This window comes from Lates calcarifer, linkage group LG7_1, assembly GCF_001640805.2.
Source record: "Lates calcarifer isolate ASB-BC8 linkage group LG7_1, TLL_Latcal_v3, whole genome shotgun sequence".
Taxonomy (NCBI): domain Eukaryota; kingdom Metazoa; phylum Chordata; class Actinopteri; family Centropomidae; genus Lates; species Lates calcarifer.
The window spans coordinates 5005734-5027134 of record NC_066839.1 but is presented as its reverse complement, the minus strand read 5'-3'; the positions used below and the strand labels follow the sequence as shown (position 1 = coordinate 5027134).

The following is a 21401-nucleotide window of genomic DNA, read 5'->3' as shown; positions in this document are numbered from 1 at the left end:
GAGTACAGTAGGACTGAGGAGACATGTTGGCACATTTCCCAACATTTACACAACGGTTTAACATGAAAATCCCCTCAGTCCTGATGTCAACTGATATAAATAATGAAACTCTACATGCACACTGATAGCTAGATTTTCTCTAGACAAAGACTAAACTATAATTACTGGAACTGTTGATGTCTTAACTAAGCGCGTCTTGATAATCAGAGATTTAGATCTAGCTTAAGTTCCGTATCTTCTTCTGTTTCTGTTTTTGCGTCCAAACCACAAAGGTCAAAGAGAGATTGTGGAAAAATTGTGGTGCAGTGTTTAACAGAAAGTTTCATAAGTTGCGGCCGGTGGATAAAAAATAACTTTCTCTCTCGGGCCAAAAGTGAAAAGAGCTTTCATGTTACAACACTGCAAGTCGATGCCTCTGCTGGTGATTTCTCTTGATGCTTACGCAATGTTGCTGCTTCTGCACAGTGTTTCCGATCCTCCAAAATGATCAGACAGTTAAATTAACACTTTTTTAATATAGTTTTTAAAGATTACAAACGTTATGAGGTATATAAGGTAGGATTTACTGCATCAGTTTTAGCTTCATGTACCTAATAAACTGCCAGCTGAGTGTAAATATAGTTGAGCTGAGCTGAGTTGAGTGTAGAAATCTGTCCCACTTCCCTCTTTTACTCTTTGAACAGATACACTTCTGTAGATGACACAATGGTTATTAGTGATAGCAATCTTTATGTAAGTGCACAAGGAGTCTCAGTGTTTCACCATTGTTAGGTAAGGTTTGTCTTTATTAGATAGTTTAAAAGCTCAGGTTGATCCAGTGACTAGGGATAGCTCCTTTGGCCGGCGTCTCCACAGTAGCTATCTCTAGTAATAACAAGTGTTAGCTAGCAAAACTGAAGCAAGAAAAGTAGATTTAGTAAAAACAGATATGAAGTCTTGAGCTTGAGGATAAAGAGTCTCAATGAAAAATGTTGTTACTTAAATAACTCGGGTATTTTTGTTAACCTTAGGCTTTATTTTCCCATGGTTTTGGGTGTACGTGACTGATAGGGACAAACATCTTTAGAAACGGTGCAGTAATTGCTTGATTGTTATTATAAGTGTCTGACAACATTATGAATAGATTTCCTACAGAGACAGACCTTTTTATTAAAGAGTTGTTTAACCAGAAACATTGCTATACGTCAGTACCAGACTCCATTGACAAAAACAGTAATTTTACCGAGCAGAACACAGGAGCTGTTGGAATACCACTGCTTCAATCTGTTAGTTTATGTTACTGTGTGACTTTCAGTGGTGGAAGAAGCATTCAGATCCTTTACATAAATTAAAGTACCACTCAATAACACAAACAAACTGATCACACAACCTGTTTTCTGTCCGGTAAAATTACTGTTTTTTTCAATGGAGTCTGGTGTTCATATATAGTGATGTTTCTGGATAAACAAAAAGGATCTTACTCTTTAAGAAAAAGGTCTATCTCTGTGGGAATTCTATCCATAATGTTGTCAGACACTTCATAACACATTACACTAATCTGACCCTGTCAGTGGCAAAAACAAACACTTAAGTGGATGTACTTTGACATGGACAAAACCCATGGGATTACATTGCAGCAGCTGTTAAAGGTTGCTCAATAGTGCACCGATTCCCAAGATTTTTGTCCCTTTCAATCATTTACACCCAAAGACATGGGAAAATAAGGTCCCTTTTCAAATCTGCAGTTATCCTTTAATATCGCTCTTTCTCCAGAGGATGTGATTAGTTTTCTGACTGACACTGATGCTAAAACAGAACATAGCTAAAGCTGACACATGTCCAGCTCGGACAGTTCTGCAGATCTTGTCCAAAAACACAATCTGGATGAGATTCGCGGCTTCTGTGACGTGAACTATTAATAATAACTGGGATAAAAAAAGTGCCTGCTGTGCACCTATTTCTGAACATGTGTTACTTCCATCTGTCACACTGATACTGGAAAGAGCTACGATGCATTTTGGCCCGTCTGAATACACTTCTCATTGTGGCTGTGTTTGCTGCAGAGTAAATATCAAAACACTTTACACAATTACTTGACTTATATACATCTATAAATCAACAATCATGCATTTATTTGCTCTATAAAGTTTGCTTATTTTATTATTTTTGGCACACTATTGTTTTATTGTTTGCCACATCCTGTTCTCTGCTCAGCCTCCCTCCTGGGTATCATCAAAGTTTCATCCAACCTAAAAACCTAAAAACCGCCCTGCATTGGCTCGAGTTATTGTGCACGCAGCCCAGGTTAGAGTAAGTCAGCTGTGGAGTGAAGTCAGGTACTTTCCACACTGTCTGTCATTCAAGATCAAGGTTGGATGTTGAGATAAGAGGAAGTGCAGGTCAGTGGGGAGTTGTTTGAAAGAGTCAAAGAAAACAAAAACCACTAGTTTACATGTAGGAGGATGTGTTTGAGTGTGAGTCTACACCTATAAAAATGTCTTGCAGTTTCATGCACAGTGGGCTTGTTTGTGGCAAGTGTTTCGTCATGCTTGTGCAGTGAGTTAAATTCTCTCAGTGAAACTTTAAAGCTGCATTAAGCAATGTTTTTGATAGTCTCAACACTGAGTCCAAAAAGGTGAATGAAAACTCTTTAGTCTGCAGCCTGCAGCAGCATTCAGGTCAAATTTTGGTTCACCGGCCCAAATGAAACCCAACCAGTGCACCTGCTCTCAAAAAAGGAAGTGTACAGCCAGCTCTCACACAGACCGGCTGTACACTTCCTGTTTAGCACTAAATGGCGGAGAGGCGAAGTGGCTGAAGAGCGTCGAGCATATAGCAATCAAAAGACATCCAGAATATTTCTCTCAAGAGTCTGTGGACCAAACCAGGGCTGAATTGAATTTACATTCGACATGTGGCCAAAAAGATGACTGCAAGTCCAGATTCCTCTGTTTCTGCTGAATGTGTAAGTAGTCAGTTGTTTGCTTAAAAGTTAGCTGTAGGAGCTGATATAGTATCAGAGTCTTTTTTGCCTCCTAATGGTAAAAAAATTGCTTAATGCAGCTTTAATTTCATTTTGCGGTTAAAACAATAATGCTAACGCCATGTGTTCTCATCAAGGGCACATGATGGGATTACACGTGCACTCAATAGATGCTGGTGCACTCATTTTTAATTTAATTTTAAAGAAACATGTTACTTTCATCTGGGTTAATTCATGCCATGATTTTGATTGTTTTTTGCGCAGTTTTAAAATTCATGTAAGCTAATTTATTGCAGTAATTAAGTGTCCTGAATTTATATTTTGCTAAACACATGCTTGATTTTTACATAGCAAGTTTTATGCTGATTTCAACCACTTGACACAAGTGGTTGAATTTAGTCGACTGCTTTTATTTGTTTAGTTTGAATGTGTTGTGTGTTTCACATTTCTTACATTGTATGGTGTCTATGAAATGCTGTAAACACAGTTTTTCTTTTGTGTTTTTGTTTTTCCATTTAAGCCTCTTCATATTAGCAGTTAGTTTCAGAATATTTTGTCCCAGCCACTTTTCACATAAGCGGCTTGTCTGCAAATAATTTAATGATTTCATTAATTTCTAAATATTTATCAAGGTTCTCACTTTTTATGAGAGCTGATACAGACTTAGATTTTTGGATTATCAAAATACTATGTGCTGTTAGCTCTATGACTCTTTTGTTGTCAAGATCAAGATCTAAATAGACTTTATTGTCCTGATAAAAGTGCTAATGTCCACAAAGCGCAGAAATTCATACATTTAATGAATCTACTTGAAACAGGCACATGTAAAAGTCTATTGTAAGGCTCTGATGTCAGTCAGAAACAACTAATGATCATTTTTGTTATATATTAATACACATTTTTTTCTTTTTTTGTTTAATAAATCAACCAGTGTGTATGGAATATGGCGAAAAATAGTGAAAATGCCTGCTATATTTTCCCACAAGCAGAGATTATGTCTTCAAATGTCTTCTTTTTTTTGACCAGCAGCCCAGACTGCAAAGAAAAGCTCACATTTTAGCAGCTGGAAACTTCAAATATTTTACATTTTTGCTTGTGATGACTAAATGACTTAAACAATTACTTTATTATCAACACAGTTGCCTGTTATTTTTCTGACAGTTGACTAATCAATTAATTGTTGCAGCTCTAGCTCTTATTATGCATCATTCAGCAGAAGTAATTCAAAGTGAATGTAAGAGACTGTAGCCATGTGGTGACACTCTTATGTAGCGTTGTGTGTCATCTGCATAATATATAGTAACAGATGTTATAATTCTCCATAATCTGAGTAAAGTCCACATTATTTTTAGTCATTCAGATTCATAATTACCAGCTGACACAAAGTGCTCCCTGTCTTGCAAATATGATTTGAGCACAGTGCCAGAAAGTCCCACCCACTCTTCCAGTTTGACGATGGTATGGTCAGCTGGGTCGAAAGCAGTACTGAGAACCAGTAATAACCAAAACTGAAATGTTTGACACATCACTACTCAGATGAATGTTGTTTAAAAGTCAGCGCTCTCAGTGTTGTGCAGACTGAGAAACAACAAGTTGATGAAAAACAACCTAAATGATCTTTACGCAAAAAACGTACGGGCCTATAGTTATTTATTACTGAGGAATCCAGGTTAGGTTTTTTAAAGAGAGGTTTAATAACTGACAATCTGTATTACGTCTAATACCATGCAGTTAAAAACGGTGTGTAAAGGCAGCAGGTAGTATGTCTTAAGCGCTGTATAATCTAGGGAGTAAAAATGTGCCAAACTCAGTAGAGTTGTAGGGGACATTGCCATTTTGAGTTACACACTGTTTGTCTTACCCTCAGATTTCTATCTGTGAAAAAAGATGCAAAATCATCTAATGAAAGCCCTGCTGCCTTTCAGACCTTGATCCTGCACTAATGCTGAAATAAATGGCCTCATTAGCCATTTGCAATTATTTTACAAAAGGACACGCAGCTCGCATTAATGTAAAATATTGGATTTTTGTCCATAGGAGGGATATTTTGGGCACTAAAAGCCTTTGAGCACTAAAAAGCCAACTTTATATGAATCAAAATCTTGCCCCCTCTTGAGTATCCATTGTTAAAAGTGTGTGCCGGTGTGCTTCAGTCTGTCCCGGGGCCCTTTTAGTCGCCTTTTGTCGTGCTCTGCCTTTTACGGGCCTTCTCACCTGCTCATTACAGCCTTTGTGAGCTTGTTAGCGCTAGCTGGCGTTAGCGTAGCCTTTGAGCTTGACATTCACCCTTGCTCCCCACTTTTTAACTACTCATCTATAAAAATCTGTTAGCCTGTTAGCCTGTTAGCGACACGCACACATAAAAACCCTGCTGGTCTGTTTAAAAGTGGACAAATGATCAGAGTTTAGCATCATTCATGCTGGTGAGCTAATGGAGTTTTTGATTTTCAGAGGTTCTTTTACACATTACGTAGTTTTAGGCTGATGAAATGAGGGATTAGCATCATTTAACAAACATGTGCTCATTATTTGTTAGCACTGTTAAGAACATTAATAGTTCTCCCCTTCTCATCTCATAAGTGTATGTGTGTTTGTGTGTGTGTTAATGGCAGTTGTGGGTGTTAATTACACTGATCCTATGCAGACATGCTCTGCTGGACATACCTGCTCTGTGTTGCACTAACAAGGGCAGACTAATAGGTATGTGCGTGCATTGCAGTAGCTCTTTGTGTGTGTATGCATGAGTTTTATGTGTGTATAAGGCCTTGTGTGTGTGTGTGTGTGGTTATTATGTTTGAGGAGTGCTTTGATGGGTCTAGACGAGGGCGAGCAGCAGTTTTCTCAGACCTAGACTGTGCTCCGTCTGTTTCCCAGGAGATGGCGACCTCTGACCCCTGTGCAAATGCCCCCCCAACCCCGCCTGAGGAGCCGGAGGCCTCCCCCTCCCCTCGCAAGAAGCGCGGGCGTCGGAAACTGGAGCAAACTGAGAGGAATAAGGGTATGGCTTTGACGCAAATTCCTATCATCTCACATAATATGACTTTGTCTATATGTATTTAAATTGATTTCCAGCACACAGCAGCTAACTTGCTACCAATTTAGATGCTTTAAGGATATGAAATTTACACTTGTTGACAGTTTACCTGCAATTATAATAGCTAAATAACTTCCAGATTGCAGTGCTTGAGGGCATTTCGACTTTAAATATGTATGCCGGGGCAAAGTGATGAAAACCGTGACTTTGCCTCCTCATTAAACTTCTTGTTAAATCTGTACAAATGGGCTATTTCCTGTAACTTTTCTTCTCCTGCAGACGAGCCAGACGACAGAAACTGCGACTCCCCCAGAGAGGTGAGAAAAGCAGTCGTAACCCCATTTCTGATACGAGCTAAGACTCTCAGACAGTAGTACAAGCAGGTTTGAGAGCGTAGCGGGTGTATAATAAGCGTTTTTTTAAATGCCTGTGTGTGTGTCTGTGTGTGTGTGCAGGGCGAGACTGGGAGGCTGCGGAGGAGGCCAGTCCCCAGAGTGACTTTCCAGGCCGGCGACCCGTACTACATCAGCAGGAGACAGAGAGAAGAATGGCTCAGCCGCTGGAAGATGGAGGTGGGAGAGAATCAGGTCTCTGTCTGTGTGAATTTATAGCAACAGTAGCACGGAGCTTGTATTTCCTTTAAGAGTCCTATCAGAATAAAACGGCCTCAAGTAAACACCTCAGTCAGAATAATCCAGGCTGACAAACTTTTTATATAAAGCTTTTTATTTTTCACATAAACCTCTCTGGATTACGTTTTAATTAAGGAATATCTTTGTCCTTATATACTGTAAAACTTACACAGGCAGAGAAGATTTATAGTTGGATGCTTTGTATTGTGAAGCATCCAAAATGCAGTAGAAACCAGCTGTGCTTTGCTCTGTGCGGTACTAAAGGAAGAGGAAATCAACCTTCAGAGCAAAGCGCTGGGTGATGTTACCACTATTGCGTGTGTCACTGATATTAACTCAATATATTTCTGTGAAATGTTCATTTTGCTCAAATAAAATGAGAGAGCAGTCACGAAAATTAACTTTTGAACATCATTTGTGCTGTTTAAACAAGTCTAGGTCAAAGCCTAGTGGCTCGACCGCGTATGGTCGACGTAATACACTAATTAGCATAATCAAGACGTCATTAAGTTGCCGTGTGGTCCACTTAATGAGAGGGGAGGCAATACTGGTGACTCTCTTCCTCAGAAAGTAGCTGAGGTTTGTCCAAACAGTTGTTAAATTTGTCGATAGGTGCTTTAAATAAGTCTGAAAAGCCTGTAAATCTAGCAGCTAAGACGCTAAGCTAGCCTCCTGTAAAATCTCCCTGATGATATGATAGAAACTGTTTGCTCCAAATCATTTTGAATGAACAGCCAGTGGGAAAACAACACTCACTCACTCACTCAGTCACTCATGGACATTCGTGTCTCTAAGGCAGGCCTCGTGAGAAGTTAAGCTAACAGTGCAAGCTAGTACAGGCGGCCATCTTGGGTCCATTGCTACACTCTCAATGCAGCAGTCGTCTGCAAAAGTTTTGGCAAGTTTTTTGGATTGTTAAATAGGTATTTAATTGTATTCTATGTGGTTTTTGCAGGAATATTCAATCCTGCAAAAACCCTGCACAGTAAATCAATACATTAACAATACAATAACAAAGTTGTGACATGTAACCAAACATTTCAACAGTAAAGCTTTGTTTTATAATCCCTAATATCCTTCTCAAAAAAGAAATTACCAAGATTAAGTAGAAGTTTCCTCTGGTTCTGGTCCATTTAGCTGCCTATATTCATTGGTACACATCTTTAGTTTATTTAAAAATCAGTTTTTGGTCAAAGCGTAAATACTTACCAGCATTTGCACATATTTTCTGTCAACATAATCTTCATCTTAAGTTAAACATTTAGTCAGTGTTGGCTTCATGGCACACTGTTGTTTTGCAGTCTTCCTGCCCTCCTCTTCTCTGCAGTGTGTTTGTTTACACTGGAAGGGAGTGGACTTCCCTCTCATACACAACACACACACACACACACACACACACACAATTGGCTGGTGGAAGATGAACTGTGTTCTTTCAATATGATTGGATTTTTTTGCAGTGACATTTACTCAACACTTGACACAGTGAAGAGCCATTGAAAGTGAAAACGGTGCTTTCCCTTTCGTTGGCTGCAGAGGCCTCTGCTGCATAATGTTTGTGTATCAAAGAGATTCAACCGCTGGCTGATTTTGACCTGCGTTACCCTGAAGTGCAGGAGGGGTAGATTTCAGAGGTTTTTTCTTTTGTTCTGTCCGATTCAGATGCGTCTGAGTACCTCTTCATCGATGGTGGCCCTCTGATCACAGCAGAGAAAACACTGTGGCTGTTGGGGATTATGTGATCCTGAAATTGCTGATGTTTAGGTTTTGTTTCTTTGTTCTTTTTTCTTTTTAGTAGGTATGTGAAGTGGCAGAATCATCCTGTATCCATTACATTAAGATATATATCTTGACTTAGATTTTTATGTGACTTTAAGTATCTAGAAATGGCATTTTTTTAAGTAAATTTAGGTATTTAGTATTCTACACTAGACTTACAGAGAGAGAGAGCTTTGAAACCTCATTTAGATATATTTTAATTTAAATACTAATTTAAAATGTCTTATGTTGGTAGATTCATTAACCCAACACTTCTGAAATCCTGTCTGCAGCTGTGTTTCGGTGTCGTTTTCATGTGATCTCAATCACAAGAGGCGTTAAGGTGTGTCTTGTTCTGTTGGTTTGTCGTGGTTTGAACATTACTGGCTACTGTGACAATAAATGCAGTAGGGATCAGCCTCACACTAGCTTTTTTAGCTCTTTATTTTCCTCCTGTACACAAACTGCAGAAGTGCCTCCTGGGGTACGAGTACTCTTGGGTGGAAACACTGGTCTGAAGTGAACCTAAGTGGGTTCTTGTTGACAGCATTAGTTTGTGTCCATATTAGATAAACAAGGCAGAGGTCAGACAAAACACACCACTTTCTAAATCATTATTTTAAGTGGCTGTAATCTGAATTTTTATATTTACAACGGGTCATGTGAATACTTCTGTGTGCTCTTAGTGACAAACCCACAGATATTCATCGCCCAGCTCAGCAGTTCCACTCAGCTCTTCAGAGCTTTATTGTGTCTTTTAACTTTTTAAATTTTGGTTTTATGACCCAAAACTTCACTGTTTGGTTCAGTCTCACTGCTCTCATTAACCTTGTTTTCCAGCTGTAGCAGACATCTGATTTCAGCAAAAACAAACTCTAAGAAAAGGAAAAAGAAACAAGTGCTTGACACAGTATCAGTAAAAAAAACAGAGAAGGCCAAACAAGCCAAATTTAGAGATCAGAAAATAACATTAAATGACTTTACATATGAAAGGATGAGCAACAGAAACTGACAGCTACAAACAGACACAGTTAGAAACCAGCTGGTGAATATAATGGAGGTTTTATCTGCTAAAGACACAGATATTTCCCTCAGGAGATGGTGGAGACCAAAAACTGAGCTAAAAGAGACCAAACATTTAACTGTTCATATGATGACTATAACCATGCTGCTAAAGAATCTGTAGCTGCTGGATGTGGAACAAATTTGCCCCATCAACTTTAAAAGGTGATGATACGTCAGGTGTGTTGTGTTCATAGCTTGTTTCTACTGCCCCCAAGTGGCCGTAACATCAGTTATTTATGGTTTAATTTACTGTGTATGAAAAAGAGTGTAGTTATCCCATACATGCATCTGCACTGACACCATACTGTTCTCTCTAAATACTGTGCTGTTACCAAGAGAGGTTGTGTGTTAATGTCTGTAGATGCAAAAACTAAGGGGTGTGTGTGTGTGTGTGTGTATGAGGTCGACATAAAACTGAAAAGACAGAATGACTGAGACAGGATGTGTGTGTGTGGTCATAAAAGGGAGAGAGAAAGTAATTCAAGCCTGATTGACAGACAAGCTGACTGAACCTCACCGGGATGTGAGAGTGAGCGAGAAGCCGAGCGAGCGAAGGCTGCGGCTGCAGTTTCCTCTGTCTTTTCTTTGAACTTGTTCTGTTGCAGCCGCTGTTTGATGGACACAAAGTTTAAAATCTGTGAGATAGGTCACAAGAGATCAGTTGAGAGGAGCAAAAAAAAAGAGCTTTTTTTTCTTGGGTATTAGTTCTGATTAATTAAACGAAGACTAACAAACTTTTCATGCATAATTGAAGCATATGTAAACACACAGTGAACTCTAGTCGGTCAAACTGATACCAGCTTGTCTTACTGTTGCATGTGCATGTGACAGATGGAGAGAGAGAGGTAGAGAGAGGTAGAGCATGTGTGACTTCCTGTCAACACTATCTTCTCACTCACTGACTCATCACCTACTCCCAAGCCGTGTGTTTTTGCACAAGTGTAGTGACTGAAACTGAGACTAAGAGGTAGGTTGTTCTCATAACTTTGTATTGATTTGAAAGAAAGGGAGAAATAAACGGGAGTAGAGAGGAAAACGGAAGAATCAACCCAAGAATCAAAGCTGTGAAGGAAAGAGAGGAAGGAAGTAAACGCAGAGCAGGAGGGCAGTGGTGGAAGAAGTACTCGGTTCCTTAATTCAAACAAAAATACCAGTACAGGAATGTAAAAATACTCTATTACAAAATAAAAGTCCAGTGTTTAGAATCCAGCTCCAGCAAAACAGGGGTGTAATTAGCTGAATGTGCTAATGCTAAATTCAGAGGAATGGCCCCTGTAGCTGATACACTATCAAATATTTCATTTTTAGATAGTTGATAAAGATGCATTAAAGTGTAAGAAAGCTTTTTACAGCTGAAGCTAATCAAGGTGGAGCCAGTTTTAATTAATTTAGGGGCAGAGAGGTGGTTTAGTCCAGTGGGTCCCAGCCTACTTTACGGGTCACATGATAAATCTGAGGGTTCATGGTGTGATTAATGTGGCAGGAGAGAAGACAAACAAAGCCCTGATACACAAATTTATAGAGTTTGTTTCTGCTCTGTGCTTTTGTTTTTGTCAAATAATGATTAATTTTAATTTCTCAGGCCTTGAGATGTTATTTAAATTAAATTATTTGAGATGTTCAGCTGTTTCGTGGAACTACATGCTGCTTTTTGTAAGTGGCAGAGAGAGATAGGGAATTGTTTTATCGTAAGATTGTGTTGTATTTTATAAGATTATCTTTTTGTAAAATCTTAATGTAAAAAAGCTGTCAGATGAATGCAGTGGACTTTAAAGTACAGGATTTCCCTCTTAAATGTAATGGAGTAGACGGTTAAAGCAGCATAAAATGGAAGTACTCATCTGAAGTACACTAAAATGAATTAACTGAGTTGCTTTCCACCATTAGAAGAGGGAAACTGAAACTGCTACAGAATAAGGAAGGAAGGGAGGGAAGAAGGAATAGAGGGAAGTAAGATAAAATGAAGGAGGAGAGGATGTAAAGAGAAAGAAAAGAGCGAGTGCAACAAAGGGGAGAAAAGGAAAAGGGGAAAAGAAAAAGAAAAAGGAGGGATTGAGATGTAAAGCAAGCAAAGAGACAGTTATTGACAGAGTGAAAGAAGAGAAAGGAAAAGTGAGAGAAAGAGAGAAACATACAGTGAAAGAGAGAACGGGGAGAAATCAGAGGTTAACCAGTTCCAGGTTTCTGCCTGAGTGTGTGTTTGCTCTGTCAGTCATTTAAACTGCAGCCAGCTGTTAACAGCCCCATCAATATCCCATCTCACCACTGTCTGAAAGAAACCTGGTAACTCTGCAAACTCCTTCCTTTTTTCTTGTTCCATTTCAGGATAAAAACATCTGGCATCTCTCCTCACTTCACGTTTAAAGTTACAGCCAAGAAATTAAACGCTGAGCGGGGGTATGGTGTAGTGTATATATTAAGAGAGTGCACTTATTTTCTCCCCGTGCCTGAACGTCATTTTGTGCTGATTGAATTTAGCAAGTCACACACTCAGCTGTGACCTTGTTTTCACTTCCAACCGCTCGCTGTAACGGCACATGAACGCAGTGCAGGTTAAACACAGACTTTCCACAACTCTGAATAAGATCTGCTCCATGATGACTGATGTATTTTTATATAAATAAGCAAATTAAAGCTACCCTGTGGAGTTATGTTTACACTCAGTGCTTCACACCAGAATATGTTGTGTGTTTTCTTGAGGCGTAACAAACACATGTAATGCATTTATTTGCACAGGAAATATTTGCAAAGAAGATTAATTACAGCAACTAGTCTCCTTCTTTCTTGCCTTTTGTGGGCACTTTGCCACATTTGTTTTCAATACCCCCATCAAGCTTGCACGCACTGCACATTATTATTGCTGCAGGAATGATTGTCACGCGGTTGTCCTCCCAAGAGTTTTATTGCAGAAAATAAACTGTGACCAACAAAAGTTTATGATATTTTAACAGTTTGTTCATCAGATAATCTTCACAGATGAACACCACTGTTCTGATGTTTGAAGCCTAAATACAGTCACCTGAAGTAAAAAGCTTTAAAAGTAAAAGCTTTAAAAAATCACAACTGGGGGATTTTCTGTTATATTTTATGTCGTAGAATAAAACCATGAAAATGTCTTGAGCTTGTGTTAAAACCACAGACATCTAAACACAAACCGACTCTGGGACGAGAAAACAGGAAGTGCTAACATGCTAACTTACTTCTGGCTGCTCGGCTGCTCTTTGCTAACAGTCAACAACATTGTTTCTTATTAATTTTGACCACGGTTCGTTCTCCCTTAACCTTAACGAAGTAAATGAATGCTTTCGTGTGCGCTGTGTGTGTAAATAGGTGCATGTTAGCGCTAACCAATTTGATATGGCAACATTATATTGCGCGTCTGGAGTTCTTCTGCCCCCTTGTGGCCAGAAAGAGTAAATCAGTGCAGCGTTGGGTGAGAGTTGTTTACTGAAAACATCGTCCCTCCAGTTCCAAACATTCAGGTTTCTAGACATTATGTCAGCTCCACTTTATTTTCCTTTCTGTAACTCTAAATGGTCTCATGTGACTTCATTGTGTTTCACAGCAATGTGTACGCTTGTGTGTGTGTGCATGTGTGTGTGAATGTGAGGTCCTGACCCTAACACATCCTATTACCTTGTCAACTCTGAGGCTTACCTAACCTTTGACCTCACTACATGTACACACCTCATATACACACTAGCTGGGATTTGTGTGTGTGTGTGTGTGTGTCGTCATTGCCTTTAAACCCCCAGGGCTACCAGACATAACTGTGTGTGTGTGTGTGTGTGTGTGTTGTGGAAGTTCACCTAAACATCTGTTAAGAGAAGGAGCCAGTAAATCACACACTTCACTGCCGGCCAATCAGCAGAGAGGGAGAGGGTGAAGAAGAAGAAGAAGACTTGAGGGCTTGAGTGAAGCTGAGGAGACACTCAGAGAGGAAAGTGTAGGAGGAAGAGGAGGAGGAGGTGAAAGAGAGAGAGAGAGACGAAGAAAATGACAGAGAGAAAAAGAGCCAGGGAGGAAGGGTTGCAGTTGCAGAGCTGCCATGTCCGGTCTGTAAGTGATTTAATTTTTTTTCCCCATGTGTGCACGTGTTGCTGTCTATGTAAAAGAGGAAGTGATACAAGCTGATTCTGTTGCCAGAAAGTTATTTCATGGCAAGTTTGTTTTTATACTTGCTAAGAGAGGTATTTATTTTTTTGTTAGCAGAAGTAAACTGGTGTTTAATTCCCACTTTGATGCCAAACATCTGAAAGTGAGTTTGATTAGACCAAGCAGAGGTCAGTTTTGTTTATTTTCTGTTTATTTGTTTGTTGTTTAGGGACAGATAGAGGCACAGATTAACAGTTTAAAGGCTGGGAAGACATTCAGATGGATCCTCTACATGTTAACCCTTTAACACCAGCCTTCACCTGGGGTTTGGGCTTGTTTTTCTGGATGTAGTGTGGTTTAACATGGTAAAACACACCTTAAATTGCAAGGCAAGTTTATTTATATAGGGAATTTCTTGCTTGTTGATTTAATTTTTGGAAGTTTGCAAGTTTAAAGCCTTTTTCTGTTTTAGAAAAATGTGGAAATTGTTATTAAATATGTTCGTAACGGGGAAACATGCTCCTTAATTATTACACTGTACAGTAAGAGTAATACTAGACTTGGTTTCTTCAGATAGACATAGTTTGATCATTAAATTACCTGTTTAAACCACTAGAATGACTGGAAAAGCATCTGAATGGACACCTGATATATGAATCACTGGACAACGACAACAACCAGGTCATGACACGACCACGCTACCGTCAGGTCAAACACTTTTTGTTCTTAAACAGCCAGCAGACAGATGTTGTTTGATCCATTTCATGACAAGAGATCTCAGGAGAGCTTCATGGAAAAGCGTTGATTGTGTTTCTTTAACATGTCCCACGGCTGCGATCGATGCTAATGAAAGAGCGGTCGCTTGGTGTGTCGGCTATTGACGAGGTGAGAGGGGCTATTAACTGCTGTCTTAATTGAAGTTAGTGTGTGTGTTGTGAGCAGTGTTAGGTTCATCTCGAGGTCAGGGTCAGTCACGCTCATAAAGGAGCCATGGTTTAAGAAATGGCTCATTGGTTAGGTCAGAGGGTGAGGGGGTCAGAGGTCAAGGAGGGCGGGGGGCAGAGAGTGAAAACACTGACCAGGCCACAGGGTTCGATAAAGTTCAAAGACGTAACTCACGACATTACAGCTTCTCTCCGTCCCTCAGCCCCCTCCTGCCTTTATTTGTCCACTCATATGAAAACACACCTACTGATTTTATAGCATCTACACACTTTAATTTTCTGCCTACAAGACGAAGCAGCTCCACAGATCACTGTCACAACAACATGGCAGGTTTTAGGCACTAGAAATAAAGTCAGGCTGCACCATTACAGCCAGAATGATCAATACTGAGCTCAGGATTTCTTAGCACAAAATATTTTTACTGCACTTTCACATTATATAAACAGAGTGCTGCTTTCACTGCCTAATTTAATGCCGGTCTTTATTCATGATTCATCTCCTAGACTCAAAATGTAACCACAGATCATCGTCTGTTTCTAGCTCTTCACCTTCTGCTCCAGACATTTGATTTTAGTTTTGTCCGTCTGCTCTCTGTTGTCACTCTCTTCTACTCTCAGCTGCAGCTGCATGGTCTCTCAATCACCCCCTGGTGGCCGGCTGTTAGTTTAGGAAGCGCTTGATTTGATAAGCACAGTTTTTCTTCGAGCAGACCTTTCATTTTAAACTGTCAATATCGCAGTCGATCGCGATTCATTTAACTGTTAGAAGCCAAAATCATGATCGAGATTAATATTCAATCAAGTGTGCAGCCCTGAAATATAGTGGGGATGCTTTGAAAAACAATATCATGAACAGTTTTAACTTCTTATACTGGGCAATAAAAGAGAAAACATCTAAATGAAGTCAATAGGTTCTCTGCTTCTTTATATATCAAAGCTGCTGATGTGCACCAATCAGCCAAACTGCGCCCAGTGCAGCTCGAGAAGATACTGCACTGCCTAATTATGTCCTGGTCTGACTGACTGGTCGTCTGCACCAGCTCCTACATGGAGTTTAAACGTAACGGTTGTGTGTTGAGCTTCTGGGAACAAACACTCTGTTTAACCCAGAAAATGTTCTGTATCACAACCTTGACCAAGGCTCTGCAGAGTGGAAGTCCTCCAGTTTGTGTTCACTGACCTAATTACTGGACTTTTTATAGGTTAGTAGGTGATTAAAAAGTCTCACTCCACACTATGATCAAACTCTTACTGACTCTCTGCATATTGGTTGATACTGAACGACGTAGTGACGACTACACTGGATGTGTACATTCGTGATATTTGAGGTGGATTCACAGTTTGTTTTGTGTTGTCTGCAAGGACTTTAACTTGTCATTGGGCCTGGTGCAGCAGGTAGATTCACAGTGTGATCATGAGCTTTGGGTAAAAGCTTTGTATCAAAATACAATGAAATTAGGATTGCCCTGAGGTTGAAGGTGTCTTGAAAAGATCAAGTCCAGTGATCCCTCTTATAGAGACAGTAAGGAGCTTAGACATCCAGAGCGAGGTCGGAGTAGAGCCGTTGTGAAAGAAGCCTGTTGAGGTGGTTCGGGCACCTGATCAGGATGTTTCCTGAGCGTCCTCTATTGGAGGTTTTCCAGGGCACGTCCAACCAGTAGGAGACCGTGGGGTCGATCCAGAACACACTGGAGAGATTATATCTCTCATCTGGCCTGTAAAGACCACAGTCCAACTCTGGATAAGTGACAGAAAATGTTCCACATTCAGTTCCACATAAAAGCTGCTAACATGCAGATATAAGGTGTAAAAAGTCTTAAATTTACCATAGTGAGCCGTGCAGAAATCCCTGTACTCGGTTGTTGAGTCGACCTTAATCAAATTCTACATTTAAAAATTATATTTGTACTAAATTTACTTTTATAAAGAAACTCTGGTAACAATTTTCTACCCTTACTTCACCCTCAGATTCTTGTAATGTCATAAAAAAAGAAATACTAAACCTAAAAAAAAAGGAAACATGACTCACAATTAATTATAGAAACAGTGTTTTTAAAGACAACAGAATGTGTGTAGACAATAAAAATAATATTTATCTTGTGCTTTCAAGCAAACTTCTACCACAGTATAAATATAGTCAGACACAATAATCAACCAGAGCTGCAGGCTTTTGTTTTTTCGAGGACTCTTCTTCGATTGCGTGAAGCTGACCCTCAGTTTATTTCAGACCAGAGTTTTGCTTTCACAGAGTCCTGAGCAGATGAATACAGACTCGTCTGTCGTCAGTGACTCATCCTCCCATCTCTGAAAGCGGCGAAGCTTCCTGATCCGATGGACTCTTCAATCAGCAAAATGTTGCCAGGCAACAAACACAGTTTCATCCAGTAAGCAGGATTTTTTTTTGTTTTTTTGGCTGATACCTCTCAGCAGCAACGAGCCGGGTCCAAGTCCTCTAACGAGATGATCCGGTCCAGATGCCGACGGAAATTATCAAGTTTCCCCCTCACAACAACAACAGCAGCAGCAACAGAGTTTAGATGAGATGAGCGAAAATCAGATTAATTCAGCATGAACATTTGGCCCTTGATGTAGCACATAGTAATGGTACTACTACTGCTAATACATCAATGACAAGTTTGAAATAGAATATAAGAAATGAGTTAAATTCAATACATCTTTATTTGTCTCTGTGAAGGCTCCATACGCTGCAGCTCAACTCCAAGGTCAACAAAGACACATAAAAAAGAAAAGAAAGGGAGAAAACTAAAGCTAGAAGCTTAAAAACCATCTGTGGAATTAGTAATAAATACATTAAAGAATAAAATGAATATTTGTAGTAATGAAGCAGCTGTTTTATAAACACAAGCCACCAACATTTTCAACATGAATTAAAGAAACGTACAAGTAAAAAAATGAAGTGCAGTACTAGAAAATGACAGCAGTGCTTTAAATTTAAATGTACAATTAATTCTTAAAGTAATATTCATTAAATAAGAGTTAAAAACAATGTGAAATTAAGTGTAAGGAGCTAATTTGAAAGCAAATTATTCACAAACAAAGCAATGTAGATTAGGTCTGGACTGTACTCTTTATATTTACAGTGACCCAACAATTATTTATTTAACCTTTTAATTAACCAGGAGAGTCGCATGGAGATTAAGATTAATCTTTTTTTCAAGGGAGACCTCACAAAGACACGCAGCAACACAAAAAATACACACAAAGACAGAAAACAAAAAAACCCCAAAAAACAAGAACAAGCACAGGGAAACCACATTTCAACATTTCAGGTAAATTAAAAACAGCGACATCTTAGAGAGTCTGTCTTCCATTTTAGATTGAAAGTGAATTCACTGAGCTTCAGGTCCCTTTGCAGGTGCAGAATAAACTTTCTCTGTTTTCCAATTTCTATATGGACATTTGGGACAGAAAGAAAAAAACAAGAACGCAGAGTACTGTCGAGCAATTCCCACATGAGCAGCACTAGGTGACAGTGACAAGACAAAACTTTCAGAAGAGGCAGAAACCTGGAGCAGAACTAAGATATTAATTGTCATCGTTTACAGTTGTTAATACACAACAAATCAGCATAATGTAGGATTTTATACTAACAGGAAATCAAACTGTAATGAAGCTTGTTTTAAAATTCAGTCAGTGCTCAGTATTCACATCTCTCCTGACGTGCTCACCACAACCCACAGTTAATTTAAATTTTTTCCAGCTGTGAGCGGCTCCTCCGTTTCCTTTGTGTATTTCATTGTGTCAGAATAGAGTCCCTCAAAAATCAGCTGCTGAGTACGCTTCATGTCGTCACTTGTGCAGTGTCAACACTTAGAGATACTACGCAGTAAACTGTGTTTTATAGGAAGTAAAAAATCCTCATTTTTCCTTCAAGCGCTGCAGATGTTTTAGAAACCAGTGACTACATGTGGAGATTCCCTCACAGTGCGTGTGCGTGTGTGGGTGTGTGTGGTCTGTATGTGATCCGTGTAACAGGGCTGATTTGGATTTTATGAGGTCAGAGGTCAACAGGAGCAGGGGGAAGAGTGACCTCCTCACCTCGGGGTCGAACTGAGGAGAGAACGGTCACAACCCGACACCCTCACTTTTACTGTGTCCTCCACTTTGATTTATGTCACGTCGTCATCCCTCCTCCTCCTGCACCTCTTACTTTTCTCTTTTTTTAGAGGAATGCGTGTGTTTTTTTGTTTTTTTTATCCTCAACTTGTTTCACACATTCGTTGTGTTTCATTATGGTTTCCTCTCAGCGAGAGTGGAACCCGAAAACTGTTCTCACCCGTGTTAAAAAACCAAAAGGGAACAATGTTTTTAGGTCATGGAAATGCTCTGGAGGAGTCGTGGGATTTTACATCTGGGCCACAGTGAGATCCTCGCAGTGTAGTAACCAGTGAGGTCATGATTATTTTTAATTTTCTCTCCGTCTCTGAGGCTTTGAGGCAGTGTTTCTGCACTGGACTTCCCTGAAATGACTTGTCAGATGAATCCAACTCACTGTCACATCCTGTAGCTTTGATTTTGATTTTCTACAGATGACACTCTTTAATTTGTCTGTTTGAGCATGGTCTGTATTACTGATATATTATCAGACATGGAAAGTAACTAAGTACAGTTACTCATGTCCTGTACTTATGCACAATTCTACTTCACATGGGTTCTTGAATTTTATACGTTTTATTTTGTTCGTTCTACTACAGTACGTTTCAGACGGAAATGTTGTACTTTCACTCCACTACAGTTACTTCACAGCTAATGGAACAAGTTACTTTAAGATTTTACACACAAATCACACAATCTACATCTAAAATATGATGCATGTTAAAGTTAAAGTACAAAACAGTATAAAACCAGTTAAAATAATGCAACTTCAAGAACTTCAAGAACTTTATTGTCATTGAACAAACACAATGAAATTGCACCTCAAATGCAGCATCTGTACTTTACAAAGAATAAATAAGACAGCAATGAGATAGAAATATAAAATGTCAGAGATAAATAAAAGTATAGTACAAAATATAAGCAATATAAAGTGTAAAATTCATTCATTAACAACAAAAAGCAGCAGTAAGACGAACACCAAAGCTGCTGCGTCCTTGTGCACCACAAGAAGAAATAGTTCTGCATGTAAAACCACAACTTCTATTTTCTTCTATTTTACACCTCTGATTTTATACAGATCAAACAAACTAGATAAAACATAATATTTTGTGAGCTTTAGTGAGAGATGGTGGTAGGCTGAATCTGTCACATGCTAGCTGTTTCCCCCTGTTTCCAGTCTTTATGCTAAGCTAAGCTAATCATCTGTTGGCTGTAGCTTCATATTTAACGTATGGACGAGAGAGTGGTATCTGTCTTCTTCTCTAACGCTGCAAAGACAAAATGTCAAACTATTCCTTTATATATATTTACCTCTGATGAATTCAGGACTTTACTTAATTAACATAATTTTGTAGTGTTTAATAACTAAATAAAATATGTCAGTGTTTTCTTAAGCTTGATATACTTTAGGTTAAATCAGTTTTTCAATATAACAATTAAGAATAAAGTAGAAAAAGTGACCTTAGCTTAAAAATCTAAGCTCCTGTATCCTCTCTTTTTCATCTCGCCGCCCATCAAACATGCTCTACTTTCTTTCTCTCTGCATTGTATTCCTCAGTTTTATAATATAATCCTATTTACTCTCCCTCCCTCTCTCTCTCCTTCCTGAGCTGAACCCATTGAACTGCCTCCCCACCGCACCCTTTCTCCCCGCTCACTTCCTGTTTAGAGGAACAATTAAAGGATTGTTCCCACAGCCCGGGGCACTAAGGCCTTGATCTAGAGCAGCCACCACATCAGCTGGAAAGAGCCACATAAAACATCAATTAAAGGGACCTCCTTGAAGGACAGTGTTTGCCCGCTAAGACCAACAGGAGCAAAACATAAAAAGGTTATGATGGATGAGCGGCTTTTGTGGAAACACTGGACTCTCAGAAATGATCGATAAGGATGAAATGCAGTGACACAGAGTGAGGAAAGATTGTTAAATGCCCACGAGTATCCTGGTTATACTCATGTACAAGATAAGATAACACTTTATTGATCGTCAGGCAGCAGAAAGACAGTCAATACAAGGTGTCTATAATACAGTAAGAACAGCACATGAGCAGCCAAATGAACATGTAGTGCAAAAGAATTTGATATTTACAGTGTTCAAATGTTGCTACGAAACAAAGGCTGCGGTCGAATAGTCAAAAAAATCTCCTTTTTCTAAACACTTTTCCTTGATATAGATGGAAAACATCATGAAATCAAGGAAACATATGAAGAAGAACTGGAAAAGAGAAGTATTTAGAGAATCCGACTGCACTTAATCGAGGCTTTTTTCTAACCAACTTTATTTCCTGTCCAATGCAGAATCTACACCTCCTAAAGAAAGGATGTTTTCACTTTAACTATCAGTTACTCAGAGGAAACGACACAACTTAGATATTGTTAAAAATAAAAACAAACAGAATTGAACTGAATTAATGTAATAACACAAAAGCAAAATACAAGTAGAGAATTCAACCTGGTTTTATCATGGCTGCCACTGAGACTGTTAGTGTCCGAGGTGACACAGAATCATGTTTACATTGATGTAAATGACAAGAGTCAAGATTAAAACCAGGATAAGACTCAAATCTGGGATCCACTGACGCATGTAAAAGCTCTCAGTGATATGGTTTCCTGTGTTTACAGTCTTGTAGTCGAGTCTCGAGTCCCCAGTGTTCAACACCACCAAAGAAGAGTCAGAGTCGAGTCCAAATATTATCAAAGCTGGAGTCAGGTATCACAACACTGCTAAGTAGAGTGTGTTTATTTATGTGTCCTTCTCGAGTGTGGCTTAATGTGTCTTAATCTTTTTAAATCACTGG

At 39.2% G+C, this 21401-nt stretch overlaps 1 protein-coding gene across 1 annotated transcript in view; it reads left to right on the top strand.

Moving 5' to 3' along the window:
- LOC108888898 (DNA (cytosine-5)-methyltransferase 3A-like) overlaps positions 1–21401 on the top strand; it is a 63089-nt gene that overhangs the window by 18551 nt on the left and 23137 nt on the right. Inside the window, 3 exon segments of the mRNA XM_051071767.1 lie at positions 5837–5960; positions 6276–6313; positions 6452–6568. Coding sequence (XP_050927724.1) covers positions 5837–5960; positions 6276–6313; positions 6452–6568 — 279 coding nt within the window.